Source organism: Amblyraja radiata, chromosome 11 (genome assembly GCF_010909765.2).
Source record: "Amblyraja radiata isolate CabotCenter1 chromosome 11, sAmbRad1.1.pri, whole genome shotgun sequence".
Lineage (NCBI taxonomy): Eukaryota > Metazoa > Chordata > Chondrichthyes > Rajiformes > Rajidae > Amblyraja > Amblyraja radiata.
In genome coordinates, this window is record NC_045966.1 from 21,451,240 (window position 1) to 21,476,846 (window position 25,607).

The following is a 25,607-nucleotide window of genomic DNA, read 5'->3' on the forward strand; positions in this document are numbered from 1 at the left end:
CATGATGATGAAGTTTAGACATGGAATCATGAAGTTTCTATAATTTCTTTATGACTAAATTTGGAATATCCAGAACAAAAACTGACAGCCAGTCTTGTAAATGACACAACTTGTTGTCAATGAAGACTGCTATGCTATAGAGCTGTGTTTAATGTCTTTTAGTAATTTGAAGTGTTTAAAAAAATGTTTTGTAAATCTATATTTCGTTTAGAAACAGGCCCTTCAGCTCACCGAGTCCTTGCCGACCTACATTTCCACATACACCAATACTATCCTACACACTATGGACCATTTACAATCTTTCCCGAAGCCAATTAACCTACAAACCTATACATCTTTGGAATGTGGGAGGAAACCGGAGTGCCCGGGGAAAACCATGCACTCACTGGGAGACAATCTCTGCACAGACAGCACTCATAGGTAGGATCGAACCTGGGTCTCTGACGCTATAATGCAGCAACTCTAGTGCTGCACCACCATGCCGGCCCTTTGCGCAAAGACACCACCCATTTTACAAAAGATTTAGCAACACAATATTAACCCTTAAAAGATCTGCCTGTGGTTCACACATGATAGCACCAGTAAGGAAATGGTACTGAAGTACTCCTTCTGTGTTCATCAAACTTCCACCTAACTTCAGCAGTGAAAAGAAAAATTGAGTAAGTGCTTCATGAATGTGCAAAATGATTTCATCCATATTACTTGATCACTGAAAGATTTTGTTCTCTTATGCTTCATGAGTCCACAGAGGTGCGCTAATAGTGTAGGAGTTAATTCCACCCAGTCTCCTTTTGTTCCATATTCAGTGGGAGCAGGAGTACAATGTTTGAAGTTCATTTCAGAGATATATAAGATCCTCATGAGTCATCGCTCATCGCTTACTTCTGTTCTGGTGCAGATTCATTGTCTGACTAAACCTGCTCCAAATATTATTTACTTGTTCTTTAATGGTTCTCATTAAACCTTTAGTTCACGATTTCTCGCAACATTTTGTATCCTTAAAATTAACGGGCCAAATGTTTCTTCAGTAGGATAACTTGAACATGTTCTTTCACGTTTGAGCACAATGGGGACTTGGGGCTTCAATGAACTGCAGGGGTCTCCATTTAAATTTATGTACAGAGATTTATGACTAGCTAATGAACAATTATTAATTTGTTAGATCCAAACAGCTCAACAAATATATTGTTCATAGGATAGATGCTGGCAAAAATGAATGAAATAATGTGAGCCTTGTGGCAATGCGGTTCTTGCACAATAAAAAAAGCATTTATTTATAGTCACCTTCCAGTTAGATGGTCAGAGATTATTTGCTAGGAACAATGGAGCAATAGGATGGCATTCGAGGACATAAAATCTGATGGTGCAGTGGGATTAGAGAAAAGAGTAATTGGCTGATAGTCAATTGTGCTAGCTAATTGTGGGAGTGGTGGGAAGGGGAGGGAGTTGTGATGGACGGTCAGGCATATATTGGTTGTAGTGAGCTCCTTAGTGTATGTTAAGTTAGTAGTCAGAGGTGCAGGCTAGTTAATCAAGAGCATGATTGGTTGGTCAGGGGCGTCAGACGTTGAGGGTCTCCAGGTAAACACCAATCCTGTGGGATGCTTACGAGGTAAAGTTCTCATTGTAAGGCAGGAATACCTCCTTTAAGGCACAGAGAGGTGGGTGTCATAAGCAATGCAAGAACTTGCTTCTGCATGAATGGTCTGTTCCAGGTGAATGGAGGGCCTAGTACAAATATTACAAACCTTGTGCAAACTTTGCATGCAAGATCATGCAATTTGCATGTACCTCTGACATACAATTGTACCTGATTCTTCATTGTGATCGGTAAAAACATATGACATTGCTTATCTCTAGAAGTTAATGAGTAAAAAAAAGATACTGAGAATCAAAAATAAGAGTGATTTGTAATGAGTGAGTTGGCATTGTTTCAAGTACAAAAAGTGAAAAAAGAGGGAGAGAAGCAAGAATAGTACTGATTTTGGATGATCAGCCATGATCATATTGAATGGCGGTGCTGGCTCAAAGCGTCAAATGGCCTGCATCTATTGTCTATGTTTCCATGCAATTAAAAAAGACGAGAGGCAGAAATAAAATGAGAATCTAAATGAATGACATTTGAAATTAGTATTTTCAATAACGAATTTATATAGGAATGAGTTTACATAAATGTTGACCCTTCTGGGCTGGAGATATTGACTGACATTAAATTTTGAAGAAAATTACTAGGAAGGTAATTTCACAATCAATTATGGGATAGCCCTAACGTTCTGTGCATTTTAATCAATATTAACATATATTGGGTATCAAGCACTTAGAAATACTAAGACTTCATAGGGTGACATATGATCTTTTATGAGACAAGCAATGTGCTGGAGGTTTACAACTCACTACACTCCTCTTCATACCCTGAGCCAAATGACTGATTTGTGCAGATTAATGGGTGAATGCCATTCAAGTCAAGTCAAGTCAAGTCAAGTTTATTCGTCACATACACATACGAGATGTGCAGTGAAATGAAAGTGGCAATGCTCGCGGACTTTGTGCAAAAAGACAAACAAACAAACAACCAAACAAACTATAAACACAATCATAAACACACACATATTCTTTTACATATTAAATATTGGAAGGAAAAACGTTCAGTAAAGTTAGTCCCTGGTGAGATAGGAGTTTACAGTCCGAATGGCCTCTGGGAAGAAACTCCCTCTCAACCTCTCCGTTCTCACCGTATGGCAACGGAGGCGTTTGCCTGACCGTAGCAGCTGGAACAGTCCGTTACATGGGTGGAAGGGGTCTCCCATGATTTTATTGGCTCTGGAGTAGTACCTCCTGATGTATAGTTCTTGCAGGGGGGCGAGTGAAGTTCCCATAGTGCGTTCGGCCGAACGTAGTACTCTCTGCAGAGCCTTCTTGTCCTGGGCAGAGCAATTCCCAAACCAGATGGTAATATTTCCGGACAAGATGCTTTCCACAGCCGCTGTGTAGAAGCACTGGAGGATCCTCGGAGACACTCTGAATTTCCTCAATTGCCTGAGGTGGTAAAGGCGCTGCCTTGCCTTACTCATGAGTGCTGCGGCGTGTGATGTCCATGTCATATCCTCAGAGATGTGGACTCCCAGATATTTAAAACAGCTCACCCTATCCACAGTATCCCCATTTATCCTCAATTGTGTGTACGTCCTCGGATGATGTGCCCTCCTAAAGTCCACGATCAGCTCCTTAGTTTTTTTGATGTTCAAGAGGAGGCTGTTGTCCTGGCACCAGAGTGCTAGATCAGCCACCTCCTCCCGGTAGGTCCTCTCATCGTTGTCTGAGATCAGGCCCACCACCACAGTGTCATCAGCAAACTTAATTATTGAGTTGGAGCTGAACCTAGCCACACAGTCATGTGTGTACAGGGAGTACAATAGGGGGCTGAGGACGCAACCCTGGGGTGATCCTGTGCTCAGGGTGAGGGACTTCGATGTATTCCCTCCCATCTTGACTACCTGGGGCCTGCCGGTGAGAAAGTCCAGGGCTCAGGCACACACGGAGGTGTTGAGCCCTAATTCCAGTAGCCATTCACACACCATTATGTCTCAATGAAGATTTGACCCCATGATTTTTGTTAATCTGCTATTGTACGTTTTTTTGATTCTGTCATTGTAAATTCTTGTTGGTATGTCTAGAAATCTCACTCAAGAAGGCTCCCAGTAACCTTTAAAACTGGAGCAAGTAAAAACGTCATTGTTCCAGTTCAGATCTGGTTCATACAAACACTCATGAATTGAATTGAATTGAATTGAATTCTTTATTTGTCATTCAGACCTTTCGGTCTGAACGAAATGCTGTTGCCTGCAGCCATACATGTAACAATAACAACACACAATAAACACAAATTAACATCCACCACAGTGAGTTCACCAAGCACCTCCTCACTGTGATGGAGGCAAATGTCTTAGAGTTACTGTCTCTTCCCTCCTCTTCTCCCTCTGCGCCGAGGCGATACCCCACCGGGCGATGGTAAGTCAGTCCCGCGGTTCAAGCTCCGTGGCCCGGGGGTGGTCGAAGCTGCCGCCCTCCAGTCCAGCGGACGCAGCTGTTGCAACGGGTGCTCCGGAAAACAGGCACCAGCCTGTGCCCGGCGAGCTCCCGACGATGTCATCCACTGGCCCGCGGCCGAGCCCCGGATCCAGGTCGCCGCCGCCTCAGCCGCCGGAGCACCGTCTCCGCCCCGCACCGGGCCGCCCACACGGCAACGTCTCCGCCCCGCACCAGGCTGCCCCCACGGGAGCACCTTGCAGCCGGGAGCCGGTCCGCCCTCACCGGAGCGCCTTCCAGCCAGTAGCCAGGCCACCCACACGGCAGCGTCTCAGCCCCGCACCGGGCTGCCCCCACGGGAGCGTCTTCCAGCCGGTAGCCGTGCCGCCCGCACGGGAGTGTCTCAGCCCCGCGCCATCCGCCCTCACCGGAGCGCCGAGTCGTGCCGCTACCCGGACGTCGCCACAGCTCGAAGACGGCCAGCCTCGCGTTGGTGAGTCCTGGCTGGTTCTACCTCCGGACCCTCGAGGTCGGTCGCAGGTTGGAGGCCGCCAGCTCCGCCATTAGGCCTCAGCGCAGACGGGGGAAGAGAAGGGGGATACGACAAAAAAGTCGCATTCCCCCGAAGGCAGAGACAGAAAGCCCTGTTTCACCCTCCCCACACACACATAACACCACCTAATAACCAAAAAAATTACTAAACTAGACAAAAAAAACAACACAAAAAAGTAAAAACAGACAGACTGCAGGCGAGCCGCAGCCGTATCACAGCGCCGCCACTAGGCAGTATCAATGGAAAGGACAAATAAAAGATAGAGTTAAGAGAAATCCCTACCTTCCCAATAGATTTTATGCACTCAGAGGATTATATTCACAGTTCTTAGAGGGATAATATGGTAACAAATGTACATAGAAATCCCAAAATAGAACAATTATTCAACCTAACTAATCCATTACGGAGTATTCCTACTCCCTAGCCCACACGCTCACACACTATATTCTTACTCTTATGTGCAACCTTGATCTCAGTTATGTTTACACAACAATCACATTGTTCATCTATTCCGAACTGAGCACATCCCTGTTTTCAATCACCGGCCCTGGCGATGCTTTTTATAGCTTAACAATTCTTTGTGTAAAAAATAAATTCTGCCACCGTATGTCCTAAATCGATTAGATTTATATCTTTATCCGCTCTATCTTGATCCCTCAATCACAGCAGTCATTCTGTTTCCTATCCAGCCTGTCATAATTCTTCACAAATTTCAAGACCTTTGAAATATAATTTGATCTGTTCTAATGAAAACAGTTCTTAGTGTTCAAGGATTATTAATAGCAATAATTCTCAATACCTGGTATCTTCCAGGTGAACCTGCACTGTATGTTCATTATTTCTTCTAAATCTTTCCTATGCCTTGTTAATCCCAAAATGCAGTGTTGTAAACTAACAGTGGTCTTGGTGATTAATAAATGCAACTTGACTTTTACATCTTTTGCTGTAATATTTGGTATTCTATTAATTATTTGTTTGACTTTATCTATTTATTTTTATTTTTTTCTTATGAACACTCCCATTATTGTGACGATGCAGTCTTTCTGCTGTGCATAGTATCTATTCCTCAACTTATCAACATCCCCTCACCACTTTGCACTTCACTCACTCTAACAAAGTGGCTTCATCATTAATGTATAATGAAGCAAAGTACTTTGAGGACATTTTCTGTGGAACAAGCTTCCTGGTCCTTCCCTATTAGGGATTATGTTTAACTATGCTCTTTATCTTTCCTTTTGCATAGTTGCAAATCTAATTTTTTACTCTTCTACACTATTATATTAAACTATCTCACGTATGAAAGACACAAAATGCTGGAGTAACTCAGCAGGTCAGGTAGCATCCCTAGAGAACAGTGTGTGCATCAGTAAATTGTTCCTCCCTTAATGGAGGATATCTTACTATCAAGGTTACCAGAGATGGAGAGGATATTTTGCTGAACATCTTCGCTCAGTCCGCCTGGACCTACCTGATCTCCCGGTTGCCAAACACATGAACTTCCCTTCCCATTCCCACACTGACCTTTCTGTCCTAGGCCTCATCCATTGTCAGAGTGAGGATAATCGCAAATTGGAGGAACAGCCTCTCATATTTCGCTTGGGCAGTTTACAACCAAGTTGTTTGAATATTGATTTCTCTAACTTCAAGTAACCCCTGCACTCCCTCTCTCTGCATCCCTCCTCCACCCAAGTTGCACCAGGTTCCCATTCTCACCAAGCAAACAGCTAACAATGGCCGGTTTCCTTTATCATCATTACATTTTTGCATATATTTCATTCATTTGTTCTATATCTCTCCACATCACTGTCTATATATCTTGTTTCCCTTTCCCCTGAGGAGACTGAAAAAGGGTCTTGATCCAGAATGTCACCCATTCCTTCTCTCCGGAGATGCTGCCAGTCCCGCTGAGTTACTCCAGCATTTAGTGTCTAACAGCAGAGATGGAAATGGTCCATCTACAGGAACTAGCAAGTTCAGGAAAAAATAGTGTGGGAGATTAGGGGAAACTGAAGTTCCTGTAAGTTTGATCACCCAGCCTTCAAGATGTTAGGAATTTCTGAAACGTCTTATATGATCATCCTTAATAGAGGATACCATGAACCTCTGCAGCAGATAATCTGTTGCAATATATTTGAATGGACACACACACACACACACACACACACACACACACACACACACACACACACACACACACACACACACACACACACACACACACACACACACACACACACACACACACACACACACACAAAGGATGGTCAACTGCACACAATGTTACATGCGAGCTACATAATAAACCTTGTACTGAGCATGGACCTGCTCTGGGCTCACCTGAATGACTGTTGATGCTTTATCTTTTACTTGTCTCTTCCATTAGACCTCACAAAGTGGCACGAAGGACAGGGTTTGAATAAGTGGAGGTGGAGGTAGAACTAATTCTCGTGGAATTTCAAAATGCAGTCAGTAAGCCTGAGCTGCTGCTCGTTAAGTCTCAGCCAAAGCTAGGTCAATTTCTGTGACAATGATCATGCCAATAGTTAAAGCCTACTTGACTGAAAAATAACTCGTCCATACCTTCTCTCTGTTTTCTGTCCTTTTGTTATTATTTTTTAATATTACCCCAGTCTCTGATCCCTTATTCTGTATCGCAACCTGTTGAAGAGCCATATTTAATACCCGCGCTGCTTTTCCTTCAACAACACTTCTGGTTGCACTCTTAAAAAACTCCATTTGATTCATCATACAGTTTGCTTTTCACCAGACCATACTGACTGTGCCGAAACATATTATGATATTCTCAGGGCTCTGCACACATGATGAATTGCTATGTTTTCTGTTGATTGATGCCCAGCTAACTGGTACATAATTCCCCATTTTCTCTTTCCCTTCACTTTTTGAACATTGTAATAAATTTACCACCTTCCAATTTGCTGTGGGGATTTTTGAATACCTTAGGAATTATCCAATAAATCTGGTCTTGCATCCCATCTCACCAGTACTACCATCTCATTGCGCTGTCAAAACCTTCAGCCACATTCCAACAATTTCTAAAATAACCTACAAACCTCATAACCACTTGTGCTGACATAGATAAAAACTAGTAATAACAATTATTTCCCCATATATACAGTAGCTCTTTACAAATAAGATAGGGTTGAAGTCCAATTAATAGATGAAACAACATTGTTATTCGCCGATTTCTTGGAAATTGAAATAACAGTATTTGATACCAAAAACATGGAATGATTCCTGACTATTGTGAAAAGAACCACTGCTCTCTACTGTAATTATTATAAGATTGCCATAGTCCTAATTTTAATCCTCTTGTGGATATTTCCATTTTAAGGATTTTTCTAGTTTCTATAATTTGGCTATTAATCACATACAATGTTCACTGAACATCAAATTATGCACATTTAAAATGTCACATTTGAAATACATGCATTTAAAAGTTACCATCAAAATCCATTCTAACGACACTTTCCAAGTCATTTCAGCTCACTGAATAAAAACAAGTCTTCATCTCCCTTCTAATTATTTTACCAGAACCTACCTTGAATTGTAAAGATGTTATAAATAGTGCATCACTTATCCTCCACACTCCCACTCCACATCCAGGTTTAAAATAAGCTTAAACTACGGAATATTTTTGGATTTTGGATTTATGCTAATTTATTTAATGTACCTATGTATTTCATTTTTTATGACAATCAAAACAGTTGCAATCAATACCGTTTGTATATAAGCATGGTTTGTATGGTTACATTTAATTTTATATAATTTGGAACTTAATCATTATGCACTCAATGATACAAAATCAAAGAGGTTTGCCTTCATTGGGTATTTCAATACCATTGAAACTACATCTAATTTTGTTTAATGAAATGTAAGGCATCATCCATTACATGTCTCACTGAATGCATCAACAAGTAACTGCAAGATAAAGAATGGCTCTACTTTTTCATGTCCAGTTTGCAATGACATTTTTTGTAGCAGACGTGATGTGTTAAAATTTATACATACGCTGAGGGCATAAATCACTGGTGCAATTTTCTGACTCCAGGACAATTCCATCACATTCCTTCCCACCGTTTCGTGGTGCTGGCTCAGTACATTCTCTATTTCTCCAGTGTGTGCATTCTGCCCCACAAGTCGACCATTTGCTCCATTCAGTCCAACTTCCATCTACTAAAATTAAAAAATAATTATTTAGATTAATATTTTAAATGTAGACTTTTGCAAAATAATTTCCATTATTATCAGATTTTTAAAAATTCCATCGATTTATACAATCCATTCTACACCCTTCAGTACTCAACGGTGAATTCAGTAGTTTCAGATAACAAGCCTTGTTTATCCAGCAATCAAATGTTACTTCTCTCAAAAATCTAAAATTTCAGAATTCATTCAACTTCCCAGGTTTGCATCTCCTTCATATATAGATCTTACCATTATTCTTTACCACCTTCATTCACCCTGTCACAACCATTGGTCCCCTGAGTCCACTCTCTCACATAACCCCCCCCCCCCCCATTTTTATTGCACCCCTCCCACCTTTCATTACATCCTTGAACTTCTTTCATTCTATCTTTCCTCATTTCTGCTGAAACGTCAGCAATCTGAAACATTCTCTTTGATTCTCTCTTCACAGATGATCCCTGACCTGCTGAGTATTTGGAGCAGATTCTATTTTTACTTCATCTTTACAGCATCTGCAGTATTTTCTTCTTGATCTGCAGTATAGTCTGTTCAATGCAATTGTAAATATATGTGTACAATACTATATTGCGTTAGAATGATACATAAATAATTAACATCCATGGATGCAATCAAGCATGGGAGTCAAAGTGAACAACATTTGTTTTACCAGGCTATTTCTTCTTCTGGATTGGATATCATTGACAACGTAATCATCAATATAAAATAACCACTAAAAGTGAGGATAAAAGTTTGGAAAGAAATAGATGCAGAGATAACATAACATAAAAGCACCGTCAACAGATTCACCTCCAATTTGTTCATCATCCTGACTAGGAAAAATTGGTGTAAATCTTGGATTTCCCCATCCAAGAGCAGCTTCACTAGAAGAACTGCTGATCATCTAAAATATTGTTCAGTACTACCTTCTGAGGAGCATCTGGAGATAAGTGACAAATGCCGGCCTTTCCAACAACATTTACATACTGAAGAACAAACAAATCAAATCCTGGAATATCCGCACCTTTTCAACAATACATAGGACATAGGACAGGTTTAGAGGGATATGGGCAAGACACAGGCATGTGGGTCTAGTGTACATGGGACATGTTGTTCAGTGTGGGCAAGTTGGGCCGAAGGACCTGTTTCCACACTGTATGACTCTGCACCTCTATAATGTACGCACGTGCTTCAGCAGTCAAGCCGGTTTGAATTTGGGGTTTAAAAAAAAGACACAAACTGTTGGGGTAACTGAACGGGTCAGCCAGAATTTCTGGAGAAGATGGATAGGCAATGTTACATTTCTGGACTCTTCTTCAGACCTGAAATGGCACCTGTCCACATTCCGCAGAGATGCTGCCCAACACTGAATTACTCCAGCACTTGGTGTCTTTTTTACAAATCAGCATTTGCAGTTCATCGTGTCTACATTATCAGGAATTTTGAGATGATGTTTATTTAAAATGTTTCATTAAAACATCTATTTTTTTGTAAGCCCAGCTACATGCAAAATTTCCCTTCTCATTCTATTGTGTAATATTAAATTCTATGTAACCATAATAATCCTATTTTCTGGACATGCTTATGCACTGTGAAATTAAACAAAGCTTAATACAACAATAATATTGTCCATTATATATCAGAGGTGCCTTTAAAATTTTCACAGAAATTGTGAATACAATAAATCTTTTTTTGAATTAAAAGAGTACGTTTAACATTTGGTCTCCGTTTACTCAGGTAAATTAACATTCCTCTGTTTAAAAAACGTCATCTTATTTTACATCTATAATTCAGAAAATTAACAAATTTATATGTATTCATTTTAAAATTGTGAAATCTTTCAGTCTAATTTATCAATACAGGCTATTTGTATTTGAATTAATTTATTCACAATGCATGATAATTGCGTTGTGAATAAATTATTCACAAACAACATTTGTGAATCATCTACTTATGCAAGCTTCATACAGAATAAGGTATTTTGTACATGTGACATGATCTGATTATTGTTTTCCAAAGCACATTATAAATTTGTGAAGGTACTAATTCCTACCATTGAAAAAAACAATGTACACAAGTCTTTTGCTGTGGAGTTTACCCTACAGTGCATGATTCTGGAAGTACTTTTTAACTTGTAAAGCAGCAACTATAGTTATTCCAGGAGATTTTAGTACAAAGGCTTTTCAAAATAAAGATGCCAATGCAAAGATTTTATTCAGTTCTTTTCCAAGTAACAAAGGATTTTTTTTTACCTCGTGATCCACCAATTTGCTCCCTCCTATTTACATTAAGTTTTCACTCATTCATATGGGTGCTCGACAGTTCAGCATTCATTATTTTTATCCACAAACTTGTTTTCTGGCAGTGGATCAGCTTTGATGTTACCTCTGGCTGATTTTTGTTCCTGCAACCTTCAGAGTGCTGAAGCAAATTCAAAAGCTATGCTAACATTCTAATGAAAATAATCAGAAAATTACCATTCTCTGGTTTCTCCAATTGGTCGCTGAATCAGGTCTACTTTCATGGTTTAGAGCAACAATAGAACAAAGCGGTTAAAATTATAACACAGATCTTGATTTCTGTTTGCTAATAGAGGTGCCATTCTGCCTTGCTTTGTGGCTTTTACTACTGCAGTTTCCTGCTAAAACTGATTGAATTGATTGAACGATACAGCATGGAAACAGGCCCTTCGGCCGACTGAGTCCGCATTGACCATTCTGATCCAGCAGCTGTATCCACTGAGGGGACGATACACTCCTGGGTGACTGCAGAATGTCAAGGCAAGTGTCTGAGCTCTGCACTGATAGAAATAATCTCCTCTACCATATCTAACTACCATGCATGCTATCTGATATACTGAAGCATGGTCTGAGCACAGAACATATTTTGATTTGATATACTTTGTCCCTCTTGCATTTCAGTCCCACTCTGGCACACTATCAAAAGAGCAGAACTTTGCAAAAGCATTTGTTCCTTTCATTAATAGCGAGTGAATCACTTTATTTCAATAACATGAATACACCATCTTTGCTGCATGGAGTTGCAATCTCTGGTGCTCAAAGGTGTGACTGACTGACCTTGCTCCCTCCATTTACATACCTGCTAAGTCAAAGGCATCTAAGTAACATTCAGAGAAATGAAACTCCCCATTGAAACAAGCAGTTCATTTTTCAGATGTGTGGCGCACGGTACATCTTCTATTTCTCCAAGAATTGAGCTCTTGCTACATAGAGAATCAATAGCAAAATGATACAAGCAGCCTATCTTCTTCTCTGATTGGGGGGGGGGGGGGGGGAGGGCAGGGTCAGGGGAGGAGGAGAGAGTTACACTCGCCCTGACCATTATATGTTTCAAATGCAAGTCATTCCCTTTCAAATTTTAATTACAAAGGAAAGCAGTTTAATCTTTATAGTTATTAAAAAAAAAAAATCTATCAATTATATTGCTGGCTCAAAGGGCCGAATGGCCTACTCCTGTACCTATTGTCTATTATAGATTTGCAGATGATATCTATCATAATTAATAGACTCACAAAGACTTCCTTCCCAGAAGAACAAAATGCCTTAATATTTGTGTTAAATTGTGATTGTTGGCTGAGCAAAATCTATATTCAGTGTTAGTATCTCCTATATCTTTCCAGCTGACCTATTACTTTAGTTTTCATTGATCCAAAAGCACTTTTAGAGAAGCAATAAGTGTCTTTCGATTGAGGATAAGTAAATATCAAGGCTTCTTCAATCACCGCAAACAATAAATGTCTTGTTAACGCTGTTGTCTTAGTAGGTTGGTGCACAATGTGTGTTAATAATTAGGACTAAGAACAGATTTGTTTTACCACCAAGATGCATCACGCAAAATCTGGCTTTAGGGATATTTTTACTGATATAAAACCAAAGCAATAGTCATTGTGTGGCAAGTCCATAACTATAGGAAGACTAGACAACAATGGCACTTTTTTAAGAATCATATTCATACACAAAAAAATGAACAATGATTATAATTAATACAGTGAAGTAGCGTGCAATTAAAATTGTAATTTTTTTCATAATTGATATGCAGTTAGAACATTTCTCAGTCTTTTACTCGATGTAAAAATGCACCGATTTCAGGCAGTAATTATCTGACTTATCTAATGAAAGATGTAATTTTATTTTTACTGGGATTTTTACAGCTAAGGTGCATCTGAAATTATGTAAGGGGTCAAGAATTCTTCTTGACAGAGAAAATTAAGTGGCACAAGAGACTGCAGAATCCAGAATCATGACCACAATTCAAACTGATGCTGAATGATCCTATCGGGTTCCTCCAGCAATAAATAATGTGGCAAATTGTTTTGAAGATTATTTTTGTTTCCTCCTCCATATCTCTCTGCAAACCCTTCCATTACAGCAAACATTTTCCAACTTGTTACTGCCGCTTGTACCTCACTCACTTCCTACCCGTCACTTCTGATAAGCTGTGCCTTCAAGTTCTCCAAGACCTTAGTGCGTCAGGTCCCATTTCTACATTTCTCTGACATGCTCTCTCTCCCTGTGACACATAAGGGCCTGTCCCACTTGGCAATTTTTTTGGTGACTGCCGGAGTCATATCAGGGTCACCAAAAGATTTTGAATATTTCAAAATCCAGCGGCGACAAAAAAAATGTTGTGACACCTGAAAAAACATCGCACATCAATACATCATCACGCCACGTCACGCCGTGAATTTTTTGGTGACCTGATACGTCAGTCAATGATGCTGGCAGTCGCCGAAAAAAATCGCCAAGTGGGACAGGCCCTTTTACTCTCCTCTCTGTCTGTCTCCCACATTCTCCTTCTCTGTCTCACCCCATATGTGATTCTCATTCTTTCTACATTTCTGTAACACTCTCTCTCTCTCTCTCTCTCTCTCTCTCTCTCTGATACACTCTCGGACTATTTCTCTTACTGTGATTTTCTCTCACACAAAGGATACAAGGATACAAAGGACATTTATTATCACATACACCAATTGGTGTAGTGAAATTTGACTTGCCATTGCAGCGCACAAATAAAGACACAACATCAAAGAATTTAACAGTAAACATAAAAACATCCCCCCACAATGGTTCCCACTGTAGGTGAAGGCAGCAAAAGTCCAGTCCCGACCCTTGTTCACCCATAGTCGTGCCTATTGGGGCCTCTGCAGTCGCCTCTACGGCATCCCAGTGCTTCAGGCCCTCTCGCCGGATGATGAAGCTCTGGCGATGGGTGAACACTCTCAGCGGCTCGGAGTGTCTGAAGCGACCACTTCCTCCCCAGAGACCGCGGCTCCCGAAGTCCATGAGCCGCGCTGGTCGGAGCTCCAACCCTGGCGACCTCGACGTGAGATCCCAGGCTCCGCGGTGTTTAAAGCTCAGCGCCTCCCGCGGCTGGAAGCTCCACAGACCGCAGACCGCAGACCACAGACCGCAGCTCCGCGATGCTGGAGTCAGGGGTCACAGCACTCCGGAGCCCACTGCACGGCGACCTGGGTAAGGCATCGCCCACTCCACGATGGTGCCTCAGCACTGTGCCGCCGCCGAAGCTGAAGTCCTGGCCGGTCCCGGCAGGAAAACGCCGCTCCAGTCTGTTCGTAGGCCGCGAGGAAAGGGCGAAAACACGGCTCGGAGAAAAGCCGCATCTCCGAACAGGTAGGGACTGAGAAGAATAGTTTCCCCCTTCCCCACCCCCCACCCCCCACATAAAAAGACTAAAAGACCTCCAACACAAACACTTTTAACTAACTAAAAATATAAAAAGGTGAAAAGACTAACAGCTGCTGGCAGGGCAGCCATACTCGACGGCGCCCCCTTGGAATATCCACACACACACACACACTTAAGATGGTCATTGAAACTCTTGGCAATGCCAGCTGTATTTCAGTCAATAGACATTTTGTTGCTGAGTCAGTGTTGGTGTTCAAATTCCAATCAAGAACCAAGCATACAAAATCTGATCTGACACTTCAGTACAATCGTGAGGGAGTACTGTTTGGTTAGTAAACTGTTTGCTTTTGTGAGAGATGTTAAATTGAGGGCATCTTAGTCGACATGGGTGAATTGGACTGAAGGGCCTGTTTCCATGCTGCCTGACTCTATAAAGCTCTGACATCTCTTTCAGATGGCCAAAAAAGTCTTCACGACACTGTGTTGAAGTACAATGAAATGTCTCTGGCGTCTTGGATTATATTCATCCCTTAATTAGCAACACTAAAATAGATTGTCTGGTCATTATCACAACGTTCTTCTGGGAGCACACACCAGGCAGATTGACCGCAGTGTTTCCTTTATTGCAACAATAACTGCACTTCAATAAACACTTCATTGGTTGTAATATTCTTTCACGTGAGCTGAGTTTGCAAAAAGGTTCTATATAAACCCAAATTATTTATTTTTCATTCCCTTTCGCCTTCTAAATTTTATCCTCATGTTGTCTCATTATGTTCCTGTGATGTGCTTTGGGATGTTTTAACAGAAGTAAACCGCTATATGAATGCAATATGATTATTACTACTGAGAACTTAAAATATTTGTGGAGATCTGCCAAAGTGATTCACAGACAATAACTGCTTTTTGAATTGCAGTCACCATTTGGTTGGTGCGAGCTTCCGCAAAATGCAAAGAGATAAATAGTGAGATAATCAGATTTTATTAACTGGTTAGGAGAGAACATGAATCGAAAGGGACTTGTGGAGTATGGTATGAAATGCCTGAGATTTCTAAACAAGGAAAAGCACTCTGCAAGAGAGGGAATGTTTAAGAAAGAACTGCAGATGCTGGAAAAACCGAAGGTAGATAAAAATGCTGGAGAAACTCAGCGGGTGAGGCAGCATCTATGGAGCTCCATAGTTTTTCCAGCATTTTTGTCTACCTGCAAGAGAGGGTAGATGACGGCTTATCTATGAGAGTTGTTGAGGTACTGGACCAGAAACAACTAGTTGAATAAAAATTAGAAACACTTCAGTAACTCTTACCATAGTAACACCTGCATTCTTCTGAATGGAATTTTTTTAAGCAAATGCTATATAATACTCTAAATATATTTAGAGGGATATAGGCCAAAGTTGGCAAGTGAATCTGGTGTAGATGGGGCTTGGTTGGCATGGGAAGCTGGACCGAAAGGCCTATTGCCGTACTGTATGACTCTATGACACTATGACTCCAAATCAGCAAGATAGAAAGACTGTGCCTATCAATCCCTTTCAGAAAATTCCACTGAGCTTTACATTCCATGAAGTACATTTGAACTGAAATCATGATGTAAAGTAGGCATTGGGGCAACCAACTTGTGTGTAGGAATCTCTCTCTTACATCAAAGTGATTTTGGCTCAATCATTCATTAATGTATTATTTTTTCAGCACTATTAATATGGACATTAACATTTGTTAGGTGAAATACCATAACATTAGTTTCCATTTCAAACTGTCCCAGAAACCTAACTGGACATTTCCTTTCATGAAATGTGTTCGATAGATCAGCACTTTCTGCATCATGCTTGCATATAATGACTTATTTAGCTGTCTCGGGAGATACTAATTTCAACCAGTTTTAGAAATGTTTATTGAAGGATAAATGTTAGCTAAGAGAGCAAGGATTACATCCCCTCCTCTTCTTTGAAATAGCACCATGGGATCGCTTAGACATGAACGGTGACCTTGGTTTATCATCACATCTGGAAGAAATTGATTTACTGCCATCTTTCAGGAAGGTACTTGCCATACCTCCCTAATCTGGCCTGTCTATAACGCTAGTCCCACATTAAGTAGCACATTACACTGTTGATTCTTTAAACACTGAGCAACTGGTGATGAATGCTAAATACTGCCTTCTCGTGTTGGAGACATCTCAAAGGACAAATTGTTGAATGCTGCCGATTACATGCCATTGTTTAAAAAAAAATTAAGGTTAACCAAATTTGCAAATAGGCAAAATTTAAACTGCAGATGCTGCTTTAAACCGAAGGTCAACACAAAAAGCTAGAGTAACGCAGCGGGACAGGCAGCATCTCTGCAGAGAAGGAATGGGTAATGTTTCGACCGGTTCTCGACTCGAAACATCACCCATTCCTTCTCTCCAGAGATGCTGCCAGTCCCGCTGAGTTACTCCAGATTTTTGTTTTTTAAACTTATTCCTCTGTGTTAAATCCCTCAACCAAAAAATATTAGAAAGATAAACTGCTTTAAACAAAAGTTATGTTTTTTTTAAACCGGTATTAGACTGACATTGATTGGCCTAATCATTCTATCAGGCATCACAATGTTTGCGGCACAGTGGCACAGCGGTAGAGTTGCTGCCTTACAACGTTTACCGCGCCGGAAACCCGGGTTCGATCCTGACTACGGTTGCTGCCTGTATGGAGTTTGTACGTTCTCCCTGTGACCGCGTGGGTTTTCTCAGAGATCTTCGGTTTCCTCCCACACTCAAAAGACGTACAAGTTTGTAGGTTAATTGACGGTATAAATGTAAATTGTCCCTAGTGTGTGTAGGAAAGTGTTAGTGTGCGGGGATCACTGATCGGTGCGGACTCAATGGGCTGAAATGCCTGTATCTGCACTGTATCTCTAAACTAAACTAAACTAAACCTTGATCACTCTATGCCCATACTTAGTTAAACCAGTTGTGGGGGACTAATCTTATTCACCAGAGTAGAGTGCCCTGGATTCTCAGCAGAGAGGCTCTGGCTCAAAACATCCCTTTAATCTTCAATAGCTGGATAGCTCAGCTCCAGCTTTGTCAACTCTCTACGCAGTGAAGAATATTTAATAGGATTTAGATAAGCTATTAAATTCAAAGCAGATTTTTTTTTTTTAAATAATTAAAAATTCTAAAAGATAGAGATGTAGTCAACTAAATCACCTATTAAAACTTACAATTGAGAACATTAAATCAATGCAAAATAATTAAAAGGCAATTTTCCTTACATTTTGCCTCCCAATAGCAATTTCTATAATGCTCAGATGCTGCATCAGGTCAGCCCATGGGAACAGCAGAGCTGACCAACAAATTCAATGTCTCACATCTGTGGGTCTGGGACTTCCGCAGTTACAAGATGGCATTCAGGAGCTTAATTTATTTTGAACGAAGTGGCAGCCGGTACAACAACTCGTATATTTTCAAAGTAAAATCACGATCATGACACTATTTCTGACAGGAGCAATCAGATTACAGCTTTAAAATTGGAAAGTAAATTGAGACCAACTGTTCTTGTTAGTCTTCAAACCTTCTCATCCTATTTTATTCTTCTACTGAGCTGCAGTAGGTCTGAGATGTGGACAGCTGCCTCTTTTATCTATGAACTGTTGAGTCTGTGATCCTCATTTCAGTGCCATTGAATGTTGGGATAATCTGTATCACTTGGTTTGGAACCTCCAAAGATTTGGGTTAACAATTTGCTTCAAACAAATTTCAAAGAGACGGAGCAGACATGCCTCCGGTTTGTGTGTTGAGATAAATGCAGATTTCACAGTGCACTCCAAAATTCCTGACTGTTCCAGTTAAAATAGGAGCAGCATATGTGTTGGCCTTGCCTGCATGTACACAAACATCACACACTTACTAATATCCCTCAGTTTTGGGACAAAGTGTCTTCAATGTTTGTCAAGGTCTTGAAAAAAGGCATTTGGGAGAATGCAGAATCCAGCCGATGATGTTTCCCCATTCTCTGCTTTCCTTTACTTAAGGCCAGTGAATCAAACCAATCAGGCCCAAAGGTCGATTTGTTAACAGGCATTTAGTGTTCTGTGGGGCAAGTGTCAAGATTAATTCAGCTGCCACTTACTCCAACGGCCACCAGAGGGCAGTGGACTCTGCCACAAGCCAGGTCTCAGAGAAGTTTTACAGAGTTTTGCTTTGAGTTTGTGCTCCTCACCCTTTCATTCACTTTAGACGTCATTACTCAGGTGCTCTCCAGCAAACAGCTGGCACTTCCTTCACATGCTCAGAAATGTGCTTCTCCCGTTCCTCAATCTTTTCATCTGAATTCCCCTTGAGCAGCATTTGCTTTTCATGCGAACAATTTGCACCTCCCTCCCTTCTTCCTTTTTCATCCCCGATTCCGCCAGCACCCACACCCCTGAGTGATGTGTTTTATTCTGTGCCAGTGAATATGAGTGAGTAGCTGAATGATAGAGTGCGTGAACTTTAAATGCTTTCCTTGTTCGCAGTGGCCTTGCATTAGGCCTGTTTCTTTCTGAGCTTCATTGCCCTTCTTTAACGTCCTGTGAAGTGGTCCCCATTTCAACACTCTCCTGATCATATGCAAGTATGTATATTAGAAAAGAGAAAATCTTTTTTTAATATCTTTGAACTTCTGTACCTCCAGTAGTGCTGGAACCATTTTTTATGGTTATTATTATCTCAACCCAATGAGACCCCACTGTGCCTTCCACCTGTTGGGAATATGGAGAAATATATGTTGTTGATGCCCCTGAAGCTTGTCATTCCCAGAAATACCTTGCAACTTTTGCCTGTATAAGAGCAGAACAGTTGTTATTCTCAGTACTGCCATGATTGTTTGACAACTACTTTGGAGAATTCCCATCACTCTCTAATATTCTTGAAAAACAACTCTTAAGAGGCCATGCATGCATTACAAAACGTCCAGTTAAATAATTGTCCGACATAATCGTTCTTAACCATGTAACCCTTAAATTTTCCAATAAACTATCGGAAGTTATATTGAACTCCAGACTGTAAACTTAAAAATATAGCTGTTATTAACACACTTACCTTGGCAAAAATTGAGCTATTAGTGAACTGAAAGGGGCAGGTCAAAGAGGTTAGGGAGTTTCCATGATCACATTGCACATCCTTTCCCATTGCCGTGGCTTCAGCGATGACTGATTTTCTACAACACACCCACATCCACAGACTAATTTCATTTTCATAATATGACATTGTCTGGGAAGTCGTATTTGTCCAAAAAGGGTCCGGCTTTAAAACCGCAATAGCAATTAAAAACTTTTAATAAATTCCTCATTTCAAACCTTTCCAAATGCTTGTCTTTACTCCCTCTCTCGTCAACTATCGCCAGCTTTTACACTTCCCTTTTATAAAGGTTCTTACAAAGTACACCAAAGCATTCTCCAATTCTAATCACTTGAACATTCCTCCAAAATTGACTGTTGTGTTTTGGTTGCCAAGGGATTAAATGCTGAAGATCTCTCCCTAAACCTCTGCACTTCGCATTGTTTAAAAAACATTCTCCTTAAAATTGTGATCACTTTTTGTCATTTTCCCCAAACATCTCTGTATTTTGTTACTTAATATATCATTTTGCTTGAATATGCTCCAATGAAAGAACTGTTTTGTTGAAGATGTGTTATAAATGGGAGTGGTAGTCACTGTTACTGTTATCATTGTTATTGCAGATTCTACAGTCTGGCCTCAGAACTGATTCTCAAGTATAAAAATATTTTCCAGGTCTTTGACTTGCAGTTTAACAATGATCTGTTCCTCATCCAAAAATATTAAAATAACACACCCTGTAATTTTAACTTTCCCATGTCCATATTAGATAAGGGGCTGTCCCACTGCGGCGACCTAATTGGCGAGTTTAGGAGAGTTTGAAAAAGATCATGTTTAAGACCTCCTTCGACTATGTTGAAGACTAGCTTTGACTAGCTTAGGGAAAATTGGACACCGAATAGTGGAGAGTGAAAACGACCTCCTTCGATCTCCTTCGACCTCCCTTCGACTATGTTGAAGACTATCTGTGACTACCTTCGACTACCTTTGATTACCTTCGACTACCCTTGATTACCTTCGACTACCCTTGATTACCTACGAATAACATGCCAACCTACTACGACCTACTTCGACTAAACCTACGAGTAAAAAAAAATCGATTTTTTTTCCATGGCGACCTTTTCTACTCGCGGGCATTTTTCAGCATGTTGAAAAACACGCCGAGACCTAGCTGAGGGGACTACTCTCAAGCATGAAGGAGAGTTACAAAGACCTCCTAGGACCTCGTGTCGACCATGCTGCAAGTCAAGGGCAAACGCTGCTATACTCGCTAATTAGGTCGCTGCAGTGGGACAGCCCCTATAATCTTTCACTTTACCTTTGCTTGAATCTTTTGTTTTACCCTATTCCTTGGCAAAAATTACCCAAACATGATTCCATAGCTTGATGCGGCTGAACTAAATGTTTACAGTACCTTCCATTTGTATGAATACTTTTTAAGGGCATTCATTTTACAGGTCTATTATTGCTCAGTAAACTAGTAAAACTAGTAGCAAATCTGGATGGTGAAAGCAGCATATAAAACGCTTCTTATGAGTACATCTTAAAGGAAAATACTGCAACATTACAAACACTAATTGATGGTTTCTCTTTTTAAATTAAATTGAATCATGCTACACACTAGTCGGTGAAAAAATTACAAACAAATTCAATGCAAAAACAATATTGATATCTGGGGCTGTCTTCTAATCAAATGAAGGAATATTTACTCGTAATTAGTTCCTCCATTGCAATTCATGAAAAAAAAAATCAGTAGGTATTTGCCTATGGAGAATATTACAACAAAATAAGTTAAATAGCTACAAAATGAGCATGGAGGTATCATTGTTTCAAATGCCAGGAGGACTTCATTCAGGACTTCTAGTGAAAGTATTGGAAAAATGTATGGTGTGAGAGAGAAATCCCACATTAACTTTCTTAGATGGAAACGGTGTCATTGGTAGCATAACTGGATCACCTTCCATATTCTGATGGAACTCTCTTTACAAAGGTCCACCAGCTGTAATATTTTGAAGCTTCACTGATACTTTACTGGGAAGGGAGTAAAGGGTTAGGTGGGGGCTGGGTTGGAGCGGCAGACAAAGATGCAGAAATAAGTAGGTTAGGCCTTCAGCCCTGGTCATTGTTACTTCCATCATTCTATGGGTAAATATACCTAATCAAACAGTAAAAAGCTGAGTGAACTCATTGACTCCCTAGTCCTACCTAATCCCAAGTCAATAATCACATTTGTATGGGACTAATTAGTTTAGCTTTCATATTCCTGTGTTACATGATTACTCCAGCCCAGTAAATTCCCCACTGACCATGAATACAATTCAATTATGTGATGAGTCAAAGATGGAGAGATCTTTGGAAAATAAGTGATTTCAGGGATCCAATACTAAAATAAAAGATCAGCCAAAATGTCACTGACTGGTGGGGTTGGCGCTGGCGGAGTGGCCTACCCTTGCTTGCCTTTCTTCTGTTCTAATGTGCTGCGTGATGATTAACAACTTCAATATGTGATAGCTTCCAAAGTCTACATGAAAGAGATAGATTCAGTGGGAGACGGTGCCTTGAATATCGCAGGGCAGAAATTGTTATTGACATCATAGCTGAATTTCTGTACAAGTTAGAAAAGCATCTAAAATCAAAATTGCAGATGCTGGAAAAGTGAATGTAAATACTGGAAAAAACTGAGCAGGTAAGTCAGCACCTGTGGAGAGACAAATGGAGTTAATGTCTCAGGTTGATGACCTGTTATTTATTTATTTCTCCACTAATCTATGTCTAATCTTGCTTGACATTGAGAATTCCCATCATTTTCTGCTTTAATCTATTCATAATGTACACCTCCATTTCCTATTTCAAAGATTAATGACTATAGGGCATTCAAAGCATAGATTACAGATAACATGTAACATGTAAACTGTTGTTTCCATCCCCCCCCCCCCCCCCCGTTTTACATTCACATTAATATAGACATAGTGAAGCAATGACAGTATACAAGATTTTAAATGTGCACAGCACCCTACAAACAGAACTGACCATGTCATTGCTCAATTATCATGAAAATCTTAACAATAAATCTGGAAAGGCATAACAAGTTCATCAGCACCTAAAAGGAAAAAAATACAGTTAAGACACCACCAAAACTTTAATTTTTAATACAGTTAAGATATCACCAAAAAACGATCATTTTTTTAACTTACTTATCAGATCTCCAGGCCTCACCTTTTATACTTTTAATTCTCCCTCTCCAACTCATCATCACCATTTCTACTACCCTTCATAACACTAAAAAAGCTAACTTTTGGCCACATGCAATAAAATCTCCTTACTTTGTGCAAAGTCAAATGTTAGTTTTTAGTTTAGTTTAGTTTAGAGATCCAGGGTGGAAACAGGCCCTTTGGGCCACCGAGTCTGTGCCGACCAGCGATTCCCGCACATTAACACGACCCTACACACACTAGGGACAATTTTACATTTTTTTAATGGCAAGCCAATTAACCTACAAACCTGTACGTCTTTGGAGTGTGTGGGGAAAAACCGAAGATCTCAGAGAAAACCCACAGGTCATGGGGAGAATTTACAAATTCCCTACATACAGTACCTGTAGTCAGGATCAAACTCTGGTGCTGTAGCTCTACAGCTACGCCACTGTGACGCCCTTTCTCTTTGATAATTCTACAAATTAATGGGTGATATTCTACAATTTAAGGGTGCATTATAAGCAAAAGTTCCTACTGTGGTGACTTTATATCAAAGCTTTAACACCCTGGTCTACTGTATCTCTGCATCTGACAAATCTACTTGGGTCCAGTTTGGGGGTTTGCCTTCGGAGAACCCAAGTCAAGAAATTGTTTGGTCTGCTCTATAATTTCCTAAATATGATCTACTCAACTGATCATGTAAATAATTGTTTACAGGGTTTACAAAATGATGTCTGATTGAGAATGTGAGTGTAGAAAACATTGAACAATTATAAATGGTAAATAAAAGTTGTTATTACAGTATTTGTGTTAATGACTTGTATCAGTTTGTGTTAATTGTTTTCAGATAGTGCTAATTGTATTTAGGTGATTTGTATCAATTGGGGATTACCTTGCCGATATTTATTTGGAAACAGCTAAACCACAGGGTAGGTTGTGTATCTGCATATAAATGTTTGCGACTGTCCAGTTACTTGGTTCTAGTGGTCAATTCTTTGCTACTAGACTATCTGAGTAATGAGCATGGTGACAAACGATCTTGTTACAATGAAGCCTTTAGAATATGTGAGTTGTCGAGTGGTCTTTACAGATAATGAAGACAAAATTCCAACTTTTCTAGCACATCAGCCAGAATCTCAAGAGGACGTGGGGCAGGTGAGAACTTTGACGACTGAGCCCTTTCTCTGCCCAGATTGTAACTTATTATTAACATTACAAAATCTTCCCGTTGAAACATTTTGCTATCTTAAGCGCGCTAAAAATATATAACATGTTGCGTTGTAACATTTACTTTCTGCTTTTTCTCCTGTATATGCTTGGTTGTAATCTTCCATCCAGTCACAATAAGTCACAATATACCAATATACTCTTATTTACCAATACAACTTCTCAGCCAATCGCTCAGATATTTATTCATTCTAACGCAGTAAGGAGATGTTAATTACTGGTTTTAAACAGTTTCTACGAACTCCTAGGCACACTGATTTCTTTTGCATATTGCATGTCTATTATTTTCCATCATTGATTTGTTTCTGATTCTCTATTTTCCATCTTTATACAAAGGCCCTGATTTATTATTGTGAATGGGAAACTGGAATACAAAAAAAAAAATAGAAGTTACTATTTACCTGGACACAACATGGTGCAGGCAGTTATCTGGATGTTCTGTCCATCACAGAATGATCCACCATTCTGAGGGCTGGGGTTGGTACAAGTGCGCGTTCTTTTCTGCCATCCTCTACCACAGGTAGTGCTACAGGGCCACCACTCTGTCCATGTGGACCAGCCACCATTTACTGTTCAAAAGGGGCAATCAATGAATACACCACATATACCTCCACGGTTGAACAAGCAACACTGTAAAATTAAGAATTTTCTATTATTTTGCAATACACGATTCCATTGTTAAATCCATCGATAATTGGCTTTTTAGTAAAATGAAAATTAATTTTATAAATCATGTTGAATGAAAAAAAACACTTTGGGGGCCAGGATCGACCCCTGGATTGCATGTTCCTCAGGGGACAGGGGACCTAAAATCCATTGGTATGGGATAACAAACTTTTGAGGCTCTTGACAATTTTGAGCTGTGAATATACTTTGGTCATTAAAACAATTACCAAAGAAACAATGTTCATTTCTATTTCATATTTATATTTTGTTGAAGCAAGTGATGCTGTCAAAATAAAATAATAGGAATCTATGCCCTATATATCAACCTAATTTAATTGAGAGAAAATACAAATGTAATCAGTCCAACTTACATTTGCTGATTTTTCAAGACCTCCCCTTAACTCTGCATGTTGTGTTCATGTGGAAAGAAATGGCAAAGGCTAGGAAGCTCATAGTGTGAAGATGAAGTAAAAAGGGTTGCTTTGTATCTACGGTGGCCTCAGAACATCTAAATATGCTTTCCATCCATTGAAATTGTTTATAATTGTAATCACTATAAATGAGCAGTTCAATGGGCTCAATATTATAAATTACATTATAAAGATACAAAAGTATTGGACATTAATGCATTTTACCAAAATGTATGAAAGGGAATAGCTAACAAAGATCAGTGAACAAATATTGCAGGATGCAACACAACAGTCCAGATCGTGCATTCATCTGTGAACAGCCTATTTTTCCTTTCCACATACCTTTCTTGCTTCGTTTGCTGAAAACCTACTGCAAAATCCCCCTTGGACCTCAGCTGCCTTCCGACCATGAGAAGGCCTTGTCAATGTAAATCCCATTGTCTGGGCTGGGCTTCCAGAATAAGCCCAAACTGAAGCTGGTGAAGAATAGACTTGGGAAAGATAGCAAAGCTGTCAAAAAAGCTATGGATGACTTTGAATCTTTTGATAGTTCAAAAATAGCTTGAACTCTGATTCAGTGAA

At 40.0% G+C, this 25,607-nt stretch overlaps 1 protein-coding gene across 2 annotated transcripts in view; it reads right to left on the reverse strand.

Annotated features, from left to right (window-relative positions):
• Positions 1-25,607, reverse strand: part of unc5a (unc-5 netrin receptor A) — a 423,148-nt gene that overhangs the window by 92,830 nt on the left and 304,711 nt on the right. Inside the window, exons 6-7 of one of the 2 annotated variants that reach the window (XM_033029472.1) lie at positions 24,351-24,518; positions 8,609-8,773 (exon numbers count right to left, since the gene is read on the reverse strand). In XM_033029472.1, coding sequence (XP_032885363.1) covers positions 8,609-8,773; positions 24,351-24,518 — 333 coding nt within the window. The remainder of the gene's footprint in view (positions 1-8,608; positions 8,774-24,350; positions 24,519-25,607) is intronic. The other variant, XM_033029473.1, reaches the window with a different exon arrangement.